The sequence below is a fragment of the Dromaius novaehollandiae genome, chromosome 6 (genome assembly GCF_036370855.1).
Source record: "Dromaius novaehollandiae isolate bDroNov1 chromosome 6, bDroNov1.hap1, whole genome shotgun sequence".
NCBI lineage: Eukaryota > Metazoa > Chordata > Aves > Casuariiformes > Dromaiidae > Dromaius > Dromaius novaehollandiae.
Window position 1 is genome coordinate 48,836,821 of NC_088103.1, and position 17,233 is coordinate 48,854,053.

At 37.0% G+C, this 17,233-nt stretch overlaps 1 protein-coding gene across 9 annotated transcripts in view; it reads left to right on the forward strand.

The window, feature by feature from the left end:
* The window catches only part of JAKMIP3 (Janus kinase and microtubule interacting protein 3), a 120,948-nt gene that overhangs the window by 35,364 nt on the left and 68,351 nt on the right, over positions 1-17,233 (forward strand). For all 9 annotated transcript variants that reach the window (XM_064514413.1, XM_026115893.2, XM_064514417.1 and 6 more), the window contains one exon: positions 11,546-11,787. In XM_064514413.1, coding sequence (XP_064370483.1) covers positions 11,653-11,787 — 135 coding nt within the window. In that variant the 5' untranslated portion in view covers positions 11,546-11,652. The remainder of the gene's footprint in view (positions 1-11,545; positions 11,788-17,233) is intronic.

Sequence of the window (17,233 nt, forward strand, 5' to 3'; positions counted from 1 at the left end):
ATTTATAAATTGAATAAATCCAAGAACTGAAATTCTTTTATAACAGTGTTTCTAGTTAAATGCTGCCTTTCGCCCTCTCAAATCCAGCTGTGTTGTGTATTCACATAGAAGAGGGCTGGAGCATTAAATAGTTAGTTATTTAGGGATGTTAATAACATGTTTAAAATGTTTTCATAAAGGGGTTTTGGATCATATGATGCCATCTGTGTTACTGTTGATTGTGGTTAATTATACAGGCATGAATTCCATGGGAAAATGGATAGCATTACTAGAACAGTTTGTTTGCCTTCAAGATAATGGAATGATACAATATTACACTGAATGAATTAAGTTTGAAATGCATTCGTCTCTAGTAATTGTACATAAATCAGTGGAATTACTCTGAGTTGCTCCAGTTTAAATCAGAACTTGGATAGGTGTACTGTTGTAATATTAGTGTAATAACTCCAATGTATTTCTGTTCCTTGAGTATTATAAAGTCTCTAAGAAAAAAGAAGAATTAGCTTTCTGCATAATAGCCACTGTTTTTTAATTTACCTAATTTCTTGACTTCTTTCAGCAATTTACACATAAGAGGTGTATAAGTGAAATAGGCGGCATATTTAGGTAACAGTAAATTTATGGTTTTAAAAAATCACATGTTCTACATGTTGAGATTTAGTAGTAATTATGTCTTTCAGTACTTAAATTCTATTAATCTCTTCTGTAATCACTATAAACTATTAACTGTGTAGTGCATTCACACATTTGAGACTAAGCTATCTTTTAAAAGCATGCTTTTGTGTAAAAATTCAGGTTGAAAAATCAATGGATGGGATTTACATGTGTGTTTGTATGCAAACAGCTATCTACACATACACACAGTAACTCTGCATATATAAATGTATATAAGCTACATATATGTAGCTTTCAAAATTATGCTTGTAATTTTGTAAACATGGTCCAGCCATCAATGAGTTAAAAGTAACTACAGCTGAGGGATTAATCTTTGAGGAAAAATTCAGGTCAGTCAGGATTTGACATGTGTCTGTTAAAGCTGCTGTTGGAATTGATCTAATCCTAAGCAAAACTTTGGCTAGACTTCCATCTGCCAAAACTGATTACTGTCTGCTTTTGTAAGGGCTACCAGAAGATCATAATACCATTTCATAAAATAAGTTTCAGGACTTGTTTCACACTCAAAAAAATTGATTGTTTTTTTCCCTTTTGGAAACTGAGACTAACTCTACAGTAGCCAATTGTTGATAAGTGGTTGTATTTCCTATGGAATATGGGAAACTCTTGTTCAAATCTCTGTATATAGATGATAAGTAGGAATATAACTCTTCCATGTCATAAGTCATGGTCCTAACCGTCAGAAAATAAGCTGTTCTGGATGGAGCTTCGCAGGAGAATGATTACTGATACAAAGTGACAAATTTAGAACCTTAATTCAGAATTTAGTACCTTAAACGTCTCTTTTACGTTCAAGTGGATCTCCTATCTTCTATTCTGTGAAGGCATTTGATTGCATATTGTAGTGTGTGATAGCACTTAGTGCTTAATTTTACTTAATACTTAATACTTTACTTAAGCACTTTACTTAATACTTGATATTTAATTCTTTATGCAGAGTGGAAGTCTTCAAGACAAGACATTGTATTTCCGCGTAGGTAGGGCACTTGTTTAAGGGTAGGGACTTGAATGCGGGTCTCACATCCTTTCTCTCTGATGTCTTCTACTAGCTCTCATATGAAGTTTTGTTCTGAAACTGAAACTTTCTCAGCATAAGTATGGTCAAAACAGATATGTTCCTTTGGAAGTTTGAGTTGACTTAACCTGCGTTTTCTTGCATTATTATGCATATTACTGCATAATTATATATTATATAAATATTATTGCATAATTATGCATTAATGCATAACCTTGCATTATTAATACAATCAGTATATAAACAACATAAAAACAGATATCATAATGGAATACATCTAGCAAATGCACAGTGTAACTATAAGTACATGGCAATACGTGTATCTGCGATTATTTCTTGATCTCAGAACTTTCAAGACTGGCTACTTGCTTAATGGTTATTTCTATGTAATTTCCATCAGATTTTCTTCTCATGTTGCAGCTGAGGAAATAATATGTACAGCAAAAAATGTGGTTTCTGGGTGGAAAACCATTTGTGTTGAATTTATCAACTAGGTTGGGACAAAAATTTAAGTGTTCATGAAAACTAGGAAAAAATCACATTAACAGTTCTGAAACATTCAGAATTTGTACAGTCCAAGAAATGAGAGCCTAGATTACAAAACTTTTGGGGTGGAGGAGTATTAACATCAACACACAGCTAGCATATGGAATACTCTGAATCAGGAAGGCAAAGTATATTTAAAACAAGGGACAAATCAACCGTTTTATCGAGTTCACTCGATATCGAGTCCACACAGGGATTGCAAAGCTTGTGCTTTTGTTTATTGGGTCAATGAATATGTGAGTATATCCTACAAAGTGGTACTTCCAGTTGTGATGCCCATTAACACAGCAGCAAGCGCACTCCTGGGAAGTGGCACACTCCCTCGGATGAACAGAGAAATTGAGCATGCTTCTCCAGCATTCTGGGTGAGCGCTCTAGCAGTCCCCTGTTGGCAGATAAGTTCAGTTTGTTTTCTGGCTTTTTGTAACTGCCTGAAAGTAAATACTCCATCTGAGGTCCAGTTGAGCATTTTATTGGACCCCAGATGGTCATTATTACTGTTGCAGCTTTTGGTCAGATAAACAACAAAACTTCATTTGGGTCAATCTGACACATGAAAATCTACTCAAACTTGGCCAAGTTGAAAAATGCAGTTTTAGCAACTAAATACTCCGATTATACTGATACTGTGCTCAGTGTGCTAAAGAAATCGAGGAATAGATATTTTCTTATTAGGTATGAACAATAGATCAGACCATAGAGTGTCCACTTATAGGTGAGCAAACTGTAGAATATGAACAATTTATGGATTAAGGGAACTAGGTCCATTCTCTGAGCTGAATGACATAGAGGTATTTTTAAAAATTGTACATGATCATGAACTAAAGATTTCCATGTGTACAACAAAATAAGATTGCACAGGATAATCAGGGTTCTGCAAGCGCTAGAAAACGCTCTAAAGCTTCTTGTCAGTATGGGTCAATTCCACTAAAAATTAGGGAGTCAAAGAAATGAGAATAGGTACCACTTCCTTTTAAAAAGTGGACAGTTGCTCACTGGCTTTACTGATTTCATTAGATCCTAATGAAACTCAACAAAGTCCAGTCAAATGTCAGGATAAAAGTTTGTGAATCTCACAGCAAAACATAATCCCTCCCTTCTTCTTAATCCCTCCCTTCTCCAAGTCTAGTAAAACTGGAGCAATCTTAACCCCATGATAACCCTCATGGAGATGCTTTCCTCAGTCGGGACTGTGACAACATTCTAATGATATAGATGACATCAGCTAAGGTTAGAGGGATATTAATACCATCCTGGGACTTAACACAAACTCATATGGAGTTTGTTTTCATGCTTGATATTGCTGCTGTCTTGTGCTGGGAGCAGTTTGAATTTGTCTGCATGTGGTTAGTGAGACTTGAATCCTTTTTTGTTTTATGCCAGTTCACATCCTAAAGAATGTCTTGCAACTTTAGCCATGGCAGCTTCTTTATATCAAAATGCTTTAACCAGTTTTGTATAGGTTTTCAGTTTAGTTGGAGACAAACAAATTTCCAATTATAATTATGAGTGAGTTGCACAGTAAAGTATTTTCTCTGGGAGAAAAAAATACTACACACACAAAAACAGCACGTGACATGATTACACCAGCAGAGCACTTAGCATGAAACACCCTTTCTGAAGAAAACTCTTTTGCTTGCATTCAGATCTATAGACTATTGAAACCTTTAATGAAAATTTGAGATTACTCAAGAAGAGCTTGCACATATGAGGACATGAGGATTCAGACAGTACTGTATTTTATTTTTATTATAACATTTTGAGGCACAGCAGAGGCAAAAAAAAGGACTTGCCTGAAGTTATTAATTAGTAGTTTGTCAAGAATAAAAAAAGAAACATTTTCACACAGCTTTATCTTATATCAGAAATTGTCAATATTTGTAAGAATAGTGTTTTGCTTAAGGTATCTGTTTAGCTTAAAGTATTGGTATTCCAGGCAGAGATATATTTATTTAAGTGCAGTGAACCACTGATTTCAGAAACTGCCATATAGAAAACACATTTTCCAATTAGCCTTGGTTTTTGAATTGCAAGTCAGGAGGCAAAAAGAATGATGAGGCCTGCTGAAGACAGCTGTTGATGCATTATTAATGCTATTTTCAATATCAAACATGCCAGGAATCATATGCATAATATATTCTCCCAGTCTCAAAAATATGAAGGCTTTACTATTCTACTAGGATGATGCAAGAGGCTTGTGGATGCCCTTCCTACATAACACATGGCAAATAAGGGTAAAAATTGCAATGGTTAGATAACACTTCTTATTTGAAATGGCTTTCATGCCCATTACTGCTGTGCATTATGACTATAGTGTCTCGCTGCGCTGTGTTGTTAGCTGTGGGGGCACGGACTCTTTTAAGATTCTGTTTTCAGTTTTGGCATCTAAGCATCAGCCTTTTAGGCTTACCACATGTTAGCCATTAAAGCAGAGTGGCTGAACAAATCGGGAATGCCTGTTTTATGCTCCTGCTCCAGCAAGACAGACTCTCTCTGTGCCGAGTTCTATACTGGCACAATGATGCTGGCTTGGAAATTATTTTTGTGCAAACTAAAGTGTTGGCTGTAAATCTTTTTTGCTGGCAGCACCCAGTCTATTCTTTAATGTGTTTCTAATATGCTGAAATTTTTTCCTTTTGGCTTTAAGCAGCTCAGGTGTTCACATAAAGCCCCTGTTGAATCAAATTTACTCACTCATCTCCTCTTTAGATTAGTTGCTGTTTCTTTGCTCATTAAATGGAAATGTAACTTCTAAAACTTTCTGCTAGCTAACCTGTTTCTTTTCTTCCATTTATAACTCCAAATGTAAACTGTTTTCTTTCTCATCATTCCCTATAGATTGGAATCCAACATGATAAAATAAGACTGATTTTTACAAGGTCTTCTGTAAGAAGTAAAGTTTTTAAAATACTGAGAGATAAACTACTAAGGTATTCTCTTCTCTTTGAGACCAGACAGGTCTTTCTAGCTTTTATCTGCCAATAGTGTTGAATGGGAATTCTCCAGAAATATATCTTTACTCAGAGCATTCGAGACTTGGAGAGTTGCCTGCATTTTTCATTTTTGGATTTTCCTGGATGCTCGTGATCTTTATTCAGAAAAGAAAGGTGATAACTATGGTTCAAGAGGTGGGCAAAATTATTCTTGAATAACCCCAGAAGAGCTCAGTTTTGCTCAGGTGGTGAATTATGGTATATATTCACAGGGAGAAGATAGTAGGAGATGGAGGTCCTTTTAATCCATTTGATGCTTGCTGTACGTTTGTCTTTGTCAGAAACTTTTCACTGGAAACACTGTAATGTGAAGGCCTGTATTAGACAGGAGGTCAGACTAAATGATTAAACATTGCCTTTTGGCCTTAAATCTATGAAAAGACGCAATGATTACTTCTTCCATGCTTACCACTGATGCTCTGCTTTCCCCTGAAAATGTGATTTTCCCAAATCACGTCAGTGGTGGGGATCAACATTATATCTGAATCAATGCCTAGAAACAGAATTGAGCAACAGTATTTTAACATCAGCAAGGTTTCACTCTTTGTATAACCCACACTTGTGGAGGTGTAAGGTCTTCTAATAGGTGATGTATGTAAAATAAATGCAAGTACTTTTATTGAATGCTAGTGACATTGGACTCCATGGGACATTGGAGATTCCTAATGATGAAACTGCTGAAGCACATATTCAAGCAAGAGCCAGTGTCACTAATTCTTTCTGAACCGGCAGTTTGATCATTTAGGTGCAGGGTTTCAGCTGCATTCTGATATCTTTGTATTTTTAATCAGGGATAAAAAGAGACCTGAAAATTGACATAAATATTCCTGTGTATATAGATCTGAGTAAGGGACTCAGAAAACAAAGTACTGCAGTCATGCTGAATAATCCAGGAAATGGAAGACATTCCAGTCCAAGCAAACCATCGTTTGCACCATGAGAGAGCCAGTGGGGGTGGCAAGAAATGCGGCAAAAGAAAGATAAGAACAGAGAAGAAGGGAGTGAGGGGATGAGACTGGTTTAGAAGCAGGTATGAGTGAAATGAAGCGAACTGAAGTGAAGCAAAACCAGCCACAGGGTTAGGAAGGGGGAAAAGAATGACAGATTTTATTTTTTACAGAGAATAATCCCATAAGGATCTTTTGGAGGACCAACTTTTAGAGCACCATTACTGATACCTGCTAAAATTACACTATCGGAATTATATAGGCATTGCCCAAACTGATACTGCTAGCTTTAATAAATTAAAGGCTGGCAGACACTATTGCCTCTGTAAACTCAGTAACAGCCATATCAGAATCTCCTTCCCTGGAGCTGAGCAGTGTGCTGGATCTTGGTAATGATAGTCCCTGCTATCTACTACTTGGGAGCAATATTGTTTTAAGACTGGCGTTTGTCCATCAGCCCCCAGATGGCTTTAATCATTTGTGTGCACAGGCACACATCAACAGACACCATTGTCTCTGTGTATTACAAGACCGTGACTTTTTTAATACAAAAAACTCCTTTCATAGCTTCCAACAATGATTCTTGTCCATTTACATACACAGAAGCTTATGACTGTCGCTAGAAAGCTGCCTTACTCTGTCCAGTGTGATTTCCCATTATTATCCCTAGGAACAACAATCTAACGGCCACCACATGGACCAATGACTCTAAATCCCTTTATGGTCTATAGGACAATGAGTACTGGAGTGGTCCTCTGTGTGTCAGCAACTTCTGAAAATAAAACCATTGCTTTGGGGGTTTCCCCTTCGATCCATTATACCATCCGGAATGAGTACCTGTTAGCTACCTGTTTTTCTTTAATTTATTCTTCCTGTAGCTTTCTTCAGTGTGGGAAAACAGATAAGTGAATGCTATATATGAAGTGTTTAACGGTTTTACTCTATCTGATACGAACTCTCTGTTCTAAGTACTAGTAACAGCTGGATTTGATGCTTTGTCATCAAAATCAATGTCCTAGCAGGTAAATAGCAATTCTGGTTTTATTTCTTGGTTTACCAGAGATAAATAAGGCTGGTCTATAATAATAGATGTTGTTCATAATGCATTTTAATCTTTTCATGCTTAGAAGTTCAAGATGCTCTATGCAGTAGGTAAGTTTCCATAACAACTTTGAAGTCAATGGAGTTTTATTAATTTAGACTAACTAAAGAGGTTTGTATTACTCACACTTATTAATTTGTGTAAAATAACAAAAAGTTAGGGTTAAACCATTGAATTGAGAGTTTAGTTATACTGAAACTCCCAGTCCTCACAGCTGGTTTGATTTCCCCACACACATTTCTTTGGCAAAGATGGATACTTTTTGGTCCCTCTCTTACAGTGAGGGAAAGCATGAAGCATCCTGCGTGTCGGGAGAGCACACCCAGTGAAGGCAGAAAGTATTTCTTTTTCTGTCATTCCTGAGTGCGTGCCTTTTCCATCTCAGAGATGCATAGGCATCCCTGCCAAAGAGGCTCTGAGGTCTGACATACTCGGGAGTAGATGTAGCCATAGCATCACTGATAGGTACTGCCACTTCTTGACCAGTGCGCTTACTTCCCTGCTGATTTCTAAAGGTGCATTGAAACACTGCCATAGCCTCCTCTCCAGCAGACTCCACCACTTACATGAGCAAATCTACAACTCATAGACCCATTTTTACCTTGAGAAAGGGGAAACACTTTTCTGCTTGAAGGTCTTCCTCTGAAAAACCTTCTTGGTCTCCCTGAGTTCTTGAGCTTGAGGTGGTGATGCGCAGAGCAGTTTTTCTATTGCTCTGCAGATCTGGTTGATATTAGTACATTTGGGCCGTCAGGTCATTACAAAGACTAATCAAATTCCTATTATTAGAATTTCCTAATCCTGGGGTGTTATTAGTGGCTACATTCAAATTTTATCATTATGTTCTTTTTCATTCTAAAGACTTAATTAAAAAGAGTCCTTAGCTAATTTCTATGTAGTTCTTTTTTAATCAGGCTTATTACTTTAAGTACTGGCAAAAGAGCTGATTTTTCTTTGGGAAAATCTCATTACAGCTTTAGAGTGCTCTTCCATGTTGGAAGGCCTTTTCTGATGTCAATTCCCCTGCCAGGTCACTGATGGGAATCGATAGAATTTGAAAGTTTGTTCTATCCCCTTTCCTTTGTCACCCAGTTTTGTCACCCCAAATATAGTGTGTGGTGTTTTCAAAAGAACTATATACTTATCTGCGTGCTAATAAGTAGACTTTTATATCATACTTGATTTAAAGAATTGAATTAACCACCTTTCCTATTCTGTGGATTTTATGTGTATATATATGATTTTGCATGCATATATACATGATTTTGTAATAAAGGAGTTCCATGGGAGAAGAATGGAAAACATCACTGAAAATGACTGTATATTTAAAGAGAATGTCACTGGCTCAGCCTATATGCTGATTTAAATCTGCAGAAAAAAAACCCTCTAGCACAACATCTGCTTTTTAGGTCTGGGATTTTCTCACCCAATCAAATTCAAAATAGCATTCTGTGATTTTTCTTTAATCCTACGGCTGTAGAAAAATGGATGGGCCAATTATTAAGGAAAACACTAGCAGTTCCTTCAGGGACAAAAGAATGAGTTAAGAAGCACTGGGTATCATAGAGATTCAGAAATATACAGACATGAGCCTCATATTTAAGCATCAGTGAAAATGGAATAAAAGTGAACACTGGCAGCATTTAAGATAATTAGGATTTTTCAGTCTGTGCAGTAGTGTGTGGATTCTCTTTTCATAGTGTTTAACAAGGTAATTTCATTATAAGAGAAGATCCTTCAGAAAGTATATGAAGTGTGAAAGAAACATTGAGGGGAACGTTCATGTTTTTAGGATGGACCATACTGTGTCAATGTTCTCCTGACCTGTGATAAACACAGGTGACCCATGCCACAGCGTGTTGCATAGAATTTCATGTTACCCTTAGGCATCTATTGAATTAAATCTTTTCATTCTATTGATAAATAGGAAGAATAAACAGCAAGCTGAACAATTCCTACTGACTTGTTCAGCACAGAGTTTAATTTCCAGTGATCAAGAACATAATTTTAATAGACTTAATAGTCTTTCTGCATCCACACCTATGAGAAATGACTCAGTTCAAACACAGACAAACTTTGATAACTTCAGTGACGTTCTTCTCTGTGCAGACAAAGCAGACCACATGGGTTACCCTTAATTTGATTAATGTGCCATTTATTTTGCTTTACATAGAGCTCTGACAGAACTTTCTGAACCACAGGATACATGCTGCATAAAAACAACATAAATATATAGAAAATATCATATTCCTCCCCATCTTTAATTGTGTTTGTCTCTTTCAGGTTGTAAATTCTTTGGAGTGAATCCGTGTCCTGCTGTATGGCCCCGACCCAGCAGTAGGTGTTATGTGGCAGGGTTCAATTGCAGTCAGTGGGACCAGGGACCATTCAGTATTTAGTCTCTGTGGCACCCAGCCAGACCTTGGTTGTATCCTGTGGCGTTACATTCACTTTCCTCTTGTTTCACAATAAATTACACAATGATGTAACTTTAAGTCAATGCATATTCAGTGTAACTTAAAATGAAGAGTTCAGAGCCAGCTAGGCTCTTTCATTAAAGACACAAAAAAGTGCAGGCCATGAAAGGAGTCAGGTGTTTAGGTACACTTCCTGTGTGCGTTTCATATTGAGGTACATCTTCATAAGAGTATTCTGGATGGATATCAGATGATTATCTGAGGCTTCGTCAGAGGGCATGATGTTTTTGCTATGAACAGTGAGGGCTTTTGAAAGATATTTATAGGGGAGGGAAGTAGAATATTTAACCTTAAAAGAAGCATCACAGTATTGATGAATATGAAGAAAAAAAAAATCCTAGGCCAATTACAGATGACAATTTTTCTAACTTAAAATAGATTTTTTTGCAAGGATATCAATAACTCTAACATTCTGTCCTTAATAGTATTGATTAAAAAAGACCTTTGATTTTCATTGGTAATATGATATTTTACCTTTGGCACATTCTCTACAGACTAATTTTGCTTACCCATTCCAAAATGTTACTGTTGAATATTCTTGGGCTAAGTCTCTGTTGGATAATATTGAACTAAAAATTAATAAATACATGTAGTTCTTAGTACTGTACTTAATATTATAGGATATGTTTTGCTGACAAATCTAAAGACATTATGAAGTATGTACATTGTGTAGTTTATGAATGGATTCAGATTAATGGGTTAGACTAGAGCCCAACACTATATTAATATATGAATTTTGTGAGTTTGGGTCTACTTTTGCCAGATCAGTTCTTCACTGTTTAACAGAATGAATTTGGTTGTCTCAGTTCTGTTTATTTTGGTTTAACCCCAAACCTCTTAGTATGAATAAAATATATACGTTATAGGCTTAGATAAACCTGTATATATGTAAGTTCCTGTGTTGATGATGCACCACACATACCTCTGTGGGAAGCTTCCACTGCTTTTATATAATCTCTGCTTGCTTCTGTAGCTTCTAATTTTATTATTTTCACTGTGAATTTCTGAAAAAGTCCTTTGAGTAAAACAAACTTTGTTTATCTTAAGACATTTTTTAAAGAACATAGGAACAATCTGCCTGTATTAAAAATAGTTTTCTTGGCTGTTGCTGTCTCCAAGCCTTGATGGTGCTGGGGGATAGCCAGGACATCCCTCCAGAACATCCATATCGTCTGCACTAAATGAATTCACATGCAAAAAAAGTGGCCAAAAAAAAAAAAAAAACCGCTATAGTTTGTGCTTCTAACCTTTTGCTCTAGAGAGATGAAAGCAAAAATGTTATTACACTTGAGCTCTGTCCAGCCCTTACTTCGTGTTAGGATAGAGCTACTTTAGATTTCGTGTGAACTCATGCGTGCCTCTTGCTTTCCTGAAATGTATGGTATCCAGCTGCCTGCTGTTCCTGCTCTCCACATATAGACAGTGATGTAAGGCAAAAAATGGCTCTAAAGTTCGTGTTTTAAATGGTCTTTTGCACCCTTCATGTACTCTTCAGGTGGCAATGGGTGGGATGCTTTATGGCACGATCCGTTTCTATGTTGTGTGGCCTGTCCTATGAAACACTCTCAGAAGTGTTTATTATAGTCTGGCTGACCTGTGTAAATTGAAATCCATGGGGAAGTGGTGCACTACTGGTTATATACGCATTTGATCACAAGAATTGCCTTTGAGTGAAATACCTTTAAAATCTGTTGAAAACACTTAAATCTTGCTGTACTCTTGTTGGCTAACTGTGGAACCTGCTCAACTCTGGCACTTTCACAGCAGTTATGTGATTTCCCTCTTTCTAGGCAAGTGAGAAAATGTAGTGGGACGGAAGCAAGGACGAGAAGCCTCGAGTGGTGGAACGGAGGGGTCTCTGCTTGGGATTTCCCCTTCCCCGTCACGCTGTCTCACAATGTCAAAGAAGGGTGCCAGCATCCGAGCTAAGGGAGAAAAGCCCGATGCCTTAGCTGCCTTGCAAGCTGCCAACGAAGAGCTCAGGGCAAAACTCACAGACATTCAAATAGAGCTCCAACAAGAAAAGAGTAAGGTGTGCATCCTTTTTTCTTCCCCCATTAACTAAAATTAAGATAATCTGTTGTTTCTGATTTCTAACCGCTATTCGCCTTTCCAAAATGATGGATGAGTTGGAACCACTTTTGATACCTGCTGTGTAGCTTTTCTGAAGTAGACAGTCAGAATTGTTGGCAAACTAGCCCCGTACTGTGGTTAATTTTGCTAGCGTATGCACAGCATACTTGAAGAAAGGATTTACTATTGTGTTGCTCTAAGCACACTTGCAATCACTGTTTAAAATAGCTGCAAGTTTAGCATTAAACTCAACAGAATGTAATATGGAATACTTTCATTAAGAAGTTATTTCTGAGAGTTACTTTTACATGCTTTCCTTCTCCCTGTATTATTTAAGAGCTGTCCCGGCTGACCCCTGTGGTGGCAGAAGCAGCTGATTTAGCAGCAGACACCAAGCAGTAGAAGAAACAGTTCTACCAGAAAAGAAGGGTGTGCCATAAATCTGCTTGAAAGTGCATATCGTGCAAGTGGGAATGGCAGTTTCCATTCTAGTAGCTTTAGCCTAATTTGCTACTGAAATTAAGAATTAACTAGTTTTGTACTGAGAAGTATAAAACTTAGAATCTTTAGGAAAGGCACTGATAAACTAATTAGAGCTGGTAAATACATTTTGCACCACGCATAGCTGACTTGCAAAGGACTTTGAAAATAAATTTTCAGAGTGCATATACCTTAGTAACTGGAACTATTTATGAAACAAAAGATAACCCCTTTATTTCTTATTTTAAAATAAGAAGATGAAAGATTCCTTATCTCTAAAAATTATGGTGCTTCAGAGGTACAGCTATAGATGGGAAAACTAAATAGTCAGAATTGCAAAATCTTTGGCAGGCAGTGGCTCAGCTGTATACAGAATGCTTGTTCTTAGGAGCCAGGAAGAAATTAAGTTGAAAAATTACATACCTAAATGCCAGAAAAAGATCTGTAAAAATAAACATCTGTCCAAAACAGATGGCATAATCATAGCAGTAGGCTGAAAGCTGTCCACATTTTATTGCTCTCACTAGGACTTTTTCCACTAAATATTTGCATTTTTTTCATTCTCCTTGTAGACAATTTTGTGTTATTCAGAAATTCTCTTTGCTCATTCTTTTTCTTCCATGTTTACATTAATTTTATTTGGGGTTTTTTGCTCAAAATCCTTCAAACTGTGTACAGAATTTTTAGATGTGTGGACAGTAGGCCTGATTTCGGTCTCCTGCTGTGATTGCCAAAGTTTAAGCAGCCATCATTTCACTCTGAGCCTTTGTGAGAGAGACAATCTATGTAGTATGAGCCTGAATTTTAAGTTTTAAGAGCTTGTAGTAGTAGTAGCCTTCAGCCCCTTTCTTGGAGAGGGCATGACAAACTTATTTGCTTTTCCCTAATTCCCCAAATTAGTTCACACTGATGAACTTTGGTTTTTTTGTTCAAGAGTGCTAGTACAGACACGCATTATCATGCCAGGGACAGAATTATATTCTACATTCTACCATGAATTTGCATCATTGTTTGGCATTGTAGACTATAAATCTCATTTTCAAAGAAGCTTCCAAGGGTATATATTGCTTTTTAAAAATTGAACCATGTTTTAGAAGCATGTTGTGATGCACAGTTTACAGTATTAAGATTGAGTACTGATTTTCTGTCCCCCTCTCTGTCCTTTTTGATACAATGCTTCTCATCATGGCTCCTCTTGTTTTCATGGTATGGTTTTAAACTGAAATACCATTTGCCTGTTCTGTGGTCAGATACTGCTAGTTATTCTTAATGCATAACTCATTACTGAAAAAGCATCTGATAAAAATGCAGTTATTTTGGCCTCGGCAGAAGTTTGCATAGAACTTTATCTGTCCCGCGTGTACATGTGCACACAGCACAGTTTGGGTCTGTGTGTCTGAGGGTGCCAAAATAAAGGCTTCGGTGTCTGGCTCTCATGTGTTCTTTCTGGGGTGTGGTATATCTGCAGAAATCCAACTGAAAAATAAAGTAAGGACTTAGACTTACTCCTTAAGATGCTGGCTAATTTATAAATGCGTGTTATTTTAAACAATAGTCTGCTTCTAAGCAGTTATCCTGAGAACTGCAAAGAAACTTTTCCTCATTTAATCCAGATTCAGATTCTTTTCTGCAAGTTTCCTGGCTTATTCATCTTTTTTCAAGGCTTAGTCTTCTTTCTGGTACAGTTCTGCCAGGCAAAGGACACACAGGGAGAGCGGGCTGGTCTTGAAATCAAGCCAGGCACACAGAGAACGCAGTTTTTCTCCTGGGCGCGACCCAGTGTGCGAGTAGCCTTCCTTATGTTCAGCTGCCACGATGCATCTGTGTTGATCGTACGCCCCGTTTGGAGTAAAAAAAGAGATGATGAGGTTGACAGGAGTGATCTATGTAGACCGTTGGATGTGACCATATTTGTAGGATATATCCCTAATAGTCAGAGCACTGGATAATGTTTTCCATAAAACAAAATACCAGTGGGTGCCTCATATATTTTATGTGGTGTTTAGATACTAAAATTCACTTGTTTTTTATTGTGTGAATTTATAATACTTATTTATATTGCATTAACTGATGTTTTTAAGGCACGAAATCTGGCATATTAAAGAGTCTGTGAGATTGCAAAGGATTGCTATTTAATTATTAAAACAAAATATAAGGTGCTAAATTCAACAGTGGTGCTTAGACTGTTATCCTTATTATCAATTACGTGCAAAATGACAGTGATACATTTTTGTTTCTCTTTTTCTAAAGGTACAGAAATTTCCATTTGTGTTTATCTATCTCTAGCAAAAAGAAAGGTTTTTCTACAAATTTTTTCAGCGTTCTTTTTCTTATTTTCACAAATTGCTTACTGCTCAGAAGAATTCTTTAAGTTGTCTGTAATGTCACAGGCTTTTTTCTTTACATTTGCTCTGTTTGGGTCTGTAATCTTCAGAGTGTTCTCATTTGTGAGACAGGCTTAGGCTTATTATTAGTAAGGAAACCTTATTATGTCAACTGAGGAAGAAGAATGCATTTTTACTAAAGAGAATTGAGTTGAGCATTTTTTTTCCCCCTGAACCCTTCCTGACAAATCATAATTAATTATGATGTAGCAGAATATCTACTTCTTAATTTCAGTATTTAGAGATGTGCACAGGCCATTCTGACAAACATTATAGGGCAGAAAAGACAGAGCACAAGAGAGGGCACTCCCTGCCCTCTACTCAAAGAAGACAGGCAGGTATGTAGCTCTTTTTCTTCCCATTCCCCTTAGCACAAACGTTTTCTGTTTCTCCTAACACCCATTTTTCAGAGGTGACAGGAGAGCATGGATGTATATATCCTGTGTCCAGGGTCATCTTTACACACTGGACACTTTGGCTATCATTCATAAAGTAGTATTCAAATATTTGTCAGTATAATAATTTCAATTCACTTGCACAAGCTCTGCGGACCAAAGTGGACCTTTGCTCCAGCATGGCTCCTTTGCAAGACTGGATGTGTTGTGAGACCTCCTGAAAACCATTTAAAACAAGCTTTTAATGGGTTTCTGTAGTGATGATCTCTCTTGTATTTGTTTCATGATGTCTCTTAAAGCTAATTTTTAAACAGTACATCTCACCGACCTGTATGGGAACAGAACTGAGTAACTGTATTTGTAGTAGTCGTGTACAAAGACTTGCAGTATGTTAACAAGTCATCATAAAGAATTAAACCCTTTCATCCAAAGCCTCTTCAGATAGACTCATGATAGACTTCAGTGGAGTTTGGATCCTGTCCTAACCCTCTGTTTAATTAAGAATTCTCTTTCCTGTCAGGAACATTGCTTATCATTGCAGTTTTCAGTACTCACAAATGGATGTGACTTTTTATATGTAAATGGATATTAGAGTTTTAGCACTCACTGTTAAGGAGACCTGAATAGTCCAGAACGCCCAGTTTAGTCACTGAACAGCCAGGATATACTGTACAAACCTGCTTATATATATACCAAATCACTACATGTTATCAGTTGCATGCTTATAAAATTTCTTGGGATTTATTAGCTGTCTGGTTTTTACTAACTTTATTTTCAGGTTAAAACACAAGGCAAAAGTTGGTAGGAAAAAAGAAGATAGATTTTATCTTATATATTTATCATTTTTAGGCTCAGTGCAAAGCAAATTTTTAACTATAAGGAGAATGACATTCTTTATGTGAAATGAATCTTTAATGTTTTATTGATATAACTGTGCATTTGAATTTTGATATGATACATATTTGCTATGCAAGTCATTGAACTTATTGCTACATGTGAAAATAAAAGCATTTGCATTCTGAAAAGTGAAAAAAGTTGATGAGATATAAGCTGTGAAATATGGCGAGAATCTGCTAAAAAATCTGGAAGCGTATTTGCTTTGATTTTACAAAAGATTTGTTCATCTGAAGTTGAGAAAACTGTGAGAAAACGGCTATTAATGTGGGAGAGATATTGCATACAAGAACTTTGTTTTGTCTGAGGACATCTCGGGATTCAAAATGTAATTGAAGAAAATGAGCCTTTGAAAAGATGTCATTATCTGAATTCTACTGTTATCTAGATAATGTTTTATTTGCACATTTGTTTAACTTGCACTGACGCACCTCTAACATTGTGAACATGGAGTTATTAGAAAACCACTACGATTTCCCAATGACTTGCTAGGAAATGGTTTCTCAGTGTGCAGTAAGTCAATAAAAAATAATTAGCCAAGTTTTCTTGGTCTTCCTGCAGGTGCTGGTACTTAGAAACCATTCTTAGGTAGGAAAAAATCCACATGCATGGCAGGGAGGCAGCTGGGATGACTGGTAGGTGGTCCCAGGTTTGTTCCTGGAGACTGCACTGCTCACCAATGCGCTGATAAGTAACCCTGAATTTCTTTTGTTTTGCTTCTGTTGAATGCCACGTTGAACAGGTACCACCATGTTGATCGTTTGTGCTTGGCTTACCTCTCCTACGCCTAGACTAGGTAGAATATGCGTGAGCAGAGATGCATTGCCTCACGGAGGAGGAGTGTAGCCCCCATGCAGCCCTCAGTGTGATGCAGCTGAAGAGCAGGGTACCAGGAGCAGCCTAGCTGTGGCACCACACAAGTTCATCATGGAATAACTCAGCAAGATCTTGGGATAAAGCCAGGTTAATTGGCCTGAGTTGCTCTCCAGTGTGCTGTAGCCAGTCCCAAAAACACGCTGCTTTTGGTATCTAATTTATTTGAAGCTATTTCGATTTTTTCTGTGTGAGCCCCTCTTTCCACTCTTCTACTGAAAATGACTTTCAATTACTGAAAGTAAACTTTCTGTTATCTGCCAGCAAAAAAAGATTATTAGACTGGTTTTACAGCCTTTTGACTCCAAAGATTTAAATTTATCTTTATATTTATTTTGTACACAGATATTTGATATTTGCAGTCAAATAGCTCTGTTCT